At 49.9% G+C, this 6000-nt stretch overlaps 2 protein-coding genes across 2 annotated transcripts; both read right to left on the bottom strand.

Moving 5' to 3' along the window:
• Positions 1–2697: 2697 nt before the first annotated feature.
• Positions 2698–3189, bottom strand: STEHIDRAFT_135855 (uncharacterized protein; the record flags this gene model as incomplete). Its single annotated transcript, XM_007311620.1, has 3 exons — positions 2698–2749; positions 2811–3046; positions 3184–3189. The coding sequence occupies 3 exons, from the start codon at positions 3187–3189 to the stop codon at positions 2698–2700; spliced, it is 294 nt and encodes a 97-aa protein (XP_007311682.1).
• Positions 3190–4454: 1265 nt separating this feature from the next.
• Positions 4455–5144, bottom strand: STEHIDRAFT_69789 (uncharacterized protein; the record flags this gene model as incomplete). The annotated part of the gene is made up of 1 exon (XM_007311588.1): positions 4455–5144. A coding segment is annotated over one exon (690 nt), but the record flags the coding sequence as incomplete, so codon positions are not given.
• Between the last annotated feature and the right edge of the window lie 856 nt (positions 5145–6000).

Here is a 6000-nt window from a genome sequence, read left to right as displayed (position 1 = left end):
CATGTAATTGGTATGCACACAGAACACTTTCTGCGCATGCCAGTCGCCGGCGGGCGACCAGCCTTTGAATCTATCGCGAGGAGCAGCGACGACGGCGTTCGATGATGTGGAGTGATTGTCGTGGGAGGATGGAATGCGAGGTACGATGCTACGTCGTAGAGAGCTCTGGTCCGTGCGTGAGTTATCCACGACTTCGGGAGAAGGTGGCGGGTTATATGCGGCTGACTGAGAATGCGGCTGTTGGATTGCAGAATTGTCAGGAGTGTTGTTGGAATTTCTCATGGAGATACTTGTGTCAATGGAAGTGTAGTCGTTTCGAATATACGAATATGTTTCCTGTGACGTATCTGCGAGCCCTTGCGTCAAGATATTAGTCAAAGCGATCACCGTTTTGGTGAGTTGGAGAGCCTCAACGTACGTAGCGAAGCCCCGTATTGCGGCTGTTGAGGTTGAAGGTTGGCATACGTGTTCCCGTAGGCCAGTTCGCTTGCTTGATTGGCTCCCATGCTGCTGCCGAAGTTTATGCCGTACCAATGGGGGTCGATATCCATGGCGGAAAAGGATTGGGACGGAGCTGCCCAAGATGTAGTTGGTGTAAAGGTTGCCGACATGCTCAGGTAGGACGAGGACGAGGTCGTGACGGTCTGATGGGATGCCTGTACTGGGGGCATTTCAACTGATTCGCCGACAAGCATAGCGTCTGTACCGCCACGCTGTTCCGGAACAGGTGTGTCAGGGCTAAAAGATAGCAGCACAATTGGGTCAAGACTTAATCGTAGTCGAGTCAACTCGCGTAGTAAACAAGACAAACCGATACTGGATAACGGTAAAAGTACCGGATGCAGTGCCAACATCAGATCCACCTCTATCTCTAACGCAGGGTTTCTCGAGATTCGCCAGCAAGGCCATAGCGGTATACTTCGCACTCGCCGCATCGTCTTTGAGAAGTTCGGATATGGCCTCGTTATACCGCTTAAACTTCGCGGAGTCGGTGATTTCCTTCCTCTTCACCCGAGCGCAGAGCTCGCCCCACATCCTTCGAATGTCGGGATCATGAGCCTTCGCCATGTCTTTCGCATTCTTCGAGCGTGGGCGTTTGTCGGGCTTGATCGCCAGGCGTTTCATCGAGGTTTGAGGCTTTCCGCGAGCATGCTTGTCGAGAATAGCTTTCTGGTGGTTCTTAATCCATTTATTCAACCTCTGCAATCGCCATGATCAATACCACTCATGGAGTCGAGCGCATGTGTTACGCACCTTGGGTATCTGTTCCCACCGAGTAATCATCTCTACTACGCTCTCAGCAGAACCGTCAGGCTTCTCTCGAGGCTTGCAAGGGAAGTAGTCTTGGAAGTCTCCGACGATAGTCTTAACCCGGTCAGAACAAAAATTTCCATGGTCGGCTATAATACGGTTCTCGAGCCATTCCTCTTCTTCTTGAAGCCATCGGAAGTTGCGTGGCTATAGGTGATCGATGACCATCAGCGAGATTGGATCGAGTATCAAGAGGGATGACATTTACCTCGTTGGGGCCAGAAAATTTGAGCGTATTGGAACCAGCCATAACAGGGATTAAGGCAAGGGTGTAGTCTGGAGTTCGGTAGACGGGAATAATGCGCGGAAGCAGAACGCTGGACCTGAGTGGCGAACGTCAAGACAGACCCATCCTGATCTTATATGTCAGTGCCAGAACCTAAAATAGACAACACGCTGGTTGGTGCGAGTAGACATGTAGCGCTTTGAGCACAGCAGCGGAAACAATCAACTGCTGTAAGCGCTCTCCTATCTGAGCGAAGCCGGATGCCCTGGTTCTCCGACGCACTCATGACTTATGGACCGTTGCAACGTGATTATTGATTTAGCGTAGTCGGATACCCTGGTCGGATTGACTGGCCGGCCAAACGCTGAAGTGACTTCGGCGTGGGGAGACATTCCCACAGGACGTCTACAGGAATGGAGAGACGGCACGAAGAGGACCAGGGAGACGGTTCAGATCGCAAGGAGGCTGATGCATTTGATGTCCCCTCGGCCAAGCGAGGCAAGAGAGCCAGACGGGAGGTAATACTTATCCAAGTACTTTCATGCTCCGTTGTACCCCATGCCCCTCCCGTGTTGGTGGTCTGCGTCGATACCAACGTTGAGGACTCCTTCCGATCATCATTTCAATGCAGTCTGAATTTAAAGGGCCATTCTTCCCTCAAAGGCGTCTACGGGTGAACGCAACTGAATGGGAAGCAAAATTCACTCCGCCCCATTCTTTGCACAATCATCGCGAGCGGAACAAGGATCAGTGAGATAGAGTACACCACGGGCAATCGGGAGCACGATCAAGATGGTGGGCGAGCAAGAGCGGATAAACATAGCACCAGACCGTAATTACAACGGATGCCGAGTGATTTGAGTTTGCGATGAACATCCTAGGCGGTGTTGAATCGTCAGCAAGATATGGGCATGAGCTACGCTGGCGGTACATGCCTCGTGACAAGGCGAGGAATCGATGTCGCATATGGCTGCGCATGGTCATTGGTGACTGTGACAGAGTTATCGGTGGAGAGTGGCATGCGTGTAGGAGATCGATATCACTGTGCGAGAAAGTCAAGGACGGAAGTATGAGGTCGGAAGGGAGGGAGTGAATGGATATCGTACTCGTTACTCACCAGACCCGTCTTACTTTGTCAATAATTGGTCTCGTCTGCGCACCTATACCCTATTTCTAACGCATTCTTGCACTGTACTTGATGACCTACCGGCACTAGCCACCAGTATGAGACTAATTGAGACGGAGACGACGAACGGACACGAACGGTGCATACCTGCTTAGAGTTCCCTTCTTACTCGTATTGCCCGCCCTTCCTTCCATCTTCATTCGTCCTGGCCCCTCACTAGCCCGCCGCCTCCTTTTCGTAGTACGAGCTACGCATATATGTTTGATGTCCTCGATGTCGGCATTTCGGTGAAGGCTCGTAAGTTTCTCTAAGCGCTGTACCGGCGGCGGTCCAGAAGCTGAAGAAGGCGGATTTATACAGTGGGAATGTGCGGTTTGGTATATCTGGTGGGTGGTCATGTCGTGATTTGGACAATGCGAGGTAGGCGGGGGAGAAAGCAAGGAAAGACGAGGGGTATGGGTAAAGGATATTGTGGATTCGTAAGGCAGTGAGATGACAGCGAATAGGGCATCAGACTCACTTTCATGGCTGATATGTTTCCCTACATTCAACAGCACATTTCAAGACTTTGAGAATCACAGGGCACTGGTTCACTAAATGTAAGCCATGGACGATGATAAACCGAGGTGGACTGTGAGGCATGGACGGAAACGTAGGAAGGACCTGCATTGGTGGAATAGGAAGAGGAGGTCCACCGGCGCAATGATGTTGAGCGCATGTTACTCTGGAGTGGCACAGCGGTTAACGTATTCGGATGAGCATAGAAGAAGGTTGAATGGAAAACGACGAGAGGCTGCTTCCGTTAAGATCTAGTGGGAGGGCTTGAAGAGGTGATGGTGGTCGGAGCGAAAGAGTGACTGACGACTTAGCGCCGGCGCCGACTCCTGGATGTGTGGCGTGTGGCGCCTTCAGGCTACCCGAGTTGAGTACTGGCATCAACGTTGGTTTTATCAGCACAGTATGAGTTTTGCCATTATTATATTCACATGCCTCAACGTGCTGCACAATGTGGTAAAGCTACGAAATATCTTACCCATATAAGTACTATGACAAAGTCAAGGTAGGCTACCACGCTGGGTTACTGCTGAGGTTAGCGTGAATTCTCCACCACCCACTTTTTTTCCTTCTTCGAGTAACGAGTCATCCAGCTCTTAGTTTAGAATCTCTTATGTGGAATAACATATATCTTATGGCGTATTTAAGGAAGGAAATCTGCTTGAGTAGCACATAAATCAACAAATACCCCGCCGGGAGCGTTATCGTCTTCGTACATCCAACGTACACTGTCTGATGCCACCAAGGCCGATACAAGAGCACCGTCGCCTTTATGTACCATTTCGCTCGTTTTATCTAGTACACAACTTGTACATCCCGTCTCGACCGCTTTTGTTCAGTATCGCTATCTCTCGCATACATGGGTGTGAAGTCCGAGATGTAACACGCCTATGTGCCACGATCATCTTCAGGCTCGTACATTGAAGGTATACTATCAGGAGTAGTCGGCCATATTCTACATGTGAAGTAATCTGCCACCAAAGAGTAGATGTGAAAAAATCTTCCACCAAAGTGTATCGTACAAAACTCAAAAATCTTCTTCAAACGTTGGTAGGCCACCAGAAACAACTAGATACTGGTGCCTCCTTGATCATGAACTAGACGATTCTGTTCGAGAGCAACAGCGTTAACAGAAGCATAAACCAGTCAGTGCGATAGTCAAACAGCACACTAATCCGCCTATATTACATCGGAATGTCCACGAGAGGAGCATGGTCTGTGTAAAATAGAGCGTACCTAATCCTCCAGAGCCAGATACGCCATCTGAGCGTCGTAAAACATGGAGTCTGCCCAAGTCTCAATCGACCAATCCATCCCGCTTGTAGTCGCGTTAGACGTGTCTGAGCGCATTCGCAAGTTATTCCGCGTGTCGAGATCGAATTTTGTGAACGCAGTGAATATCGTGGGGGGTCGTTTGAAGTGGCACGGAAAACGGATGTGGCCTGAATTGCTGCTTTTTGTCGTCGTTTTACTTCCGAAGCTTCCAGCGCATATTCCGTCCTTGTTGGCCGGGAAAGCAATCCACGTTACCCAACAGCCGTGAAGCTCTGTGTCCCCCCACTTCTCCACGTTGATCTGGAACCCAGTCCTGCTGACGTTGGTGGCGGTAACCGAAAGACGAGGGACTTTGCCGACGTCGAATCCGCACATGCCTACAAAGACGACAGGATATGAGTCATAGCGCCAGTCGAAGGCAACCCAATCTGACGACTCCTGACTGCAGTGATACACGCCAGTACGAATGTCGGGATCACACGCGGGTAGCTTCAACCAGGAGAGTACACCGTTGTACACAACGGAATCTCCCCAAGTAGCAATATGGGCCATGAAATGACCCTCGCCGATGTTGTCGGTATATCCGTGTATACGAAAGCAGTGAGTTATATGCATATCAAGATAATTCAAGCCGACGGCAATGCGAGGAGAGATGGCATCCTTGTGAGACAGGTTGATCGTGCTTGAATGTGATGCGCCAGCCTTGCCCTCCGACCAGTGTTTCGTTGTCCTATACTCTCCGATGACGCTGCGAAGAGGTTTTTCGGATTTCCACGCTAGGATATTGTACTGTTGCTTCTCATATTGAGCACCATCGTACGCGATGTGGGCTGACACGGAATGAAAAGTATAACAGGTGAATATGACGCCGAGAAATTATAGGCGTCAGAATGAGTACCAACCTAGTTCGCCTTCTTTCACGTTTCCGCAATGAATTCCATCCTGATGAAAAGCCTGGACGACATACATGAGCTCCCCGGTATCGTCTCCGCCAGCACTGTCGACGTCATATCGGGAGTTATTAGTCTTAGTGCTTTCAACATAGCGATGTAAGCAAAAATAATTACAGCAAGGGCTTGAAACCAGAAATCTTGTGCAGCGCGAATTCTCCCTCGACTCTGAGCCAACGGACTGAGGTTGTATCTCCTGTGAGTATTTCGTGTAAAGAAAGCTATTGAATTGATATAATTTGTGTCGTCAGTGAAGCGTAGTAGTTGGAAGATATTACTCATAATCACCGTCTCTTCTTCCCCGTTACAAGCGAATCGTACTTGTGAAGCGTCGCCGATGATTTCACCGGGGTCTATCCGGCAAGATAGTTAGACCACGCATGACATTATTCCCTGCATCACTTACATGCCCCACCCTGACGATGCATGTCGAAGTTTCAGTGACTGTGGCCAAAGGTAAAAAGGCAAAGCATCATGTAACGAACGTTTTTATAACCACGGCCAATCCAGATAGGTGTCCCATCCGCCTCTACCCCACCTTGGATCTTGGTCCTCGC

The sequence above is a fragment of the Stereum hirsutum genome (genome assembly GCF_000264905.1).
Source record: "Stereum hirsutum FP-91666 SS1 unplaced genomic scaffold STEHIscaffold_29, whole genome shotgun sequence".
Taxonomy (NCBI): domain Eukaryota; kingdom Fungi; phylum Basidiomycota; class Agaricomycetes; order Russulales; family Stereaceae; genus Stereum; species Stereum hirsutum.
The sequence above is the reverse complement of the archived record's forward strand: the minus strand, read 5'-3'. Positions and strand labels throughout refer to the sequence as shown.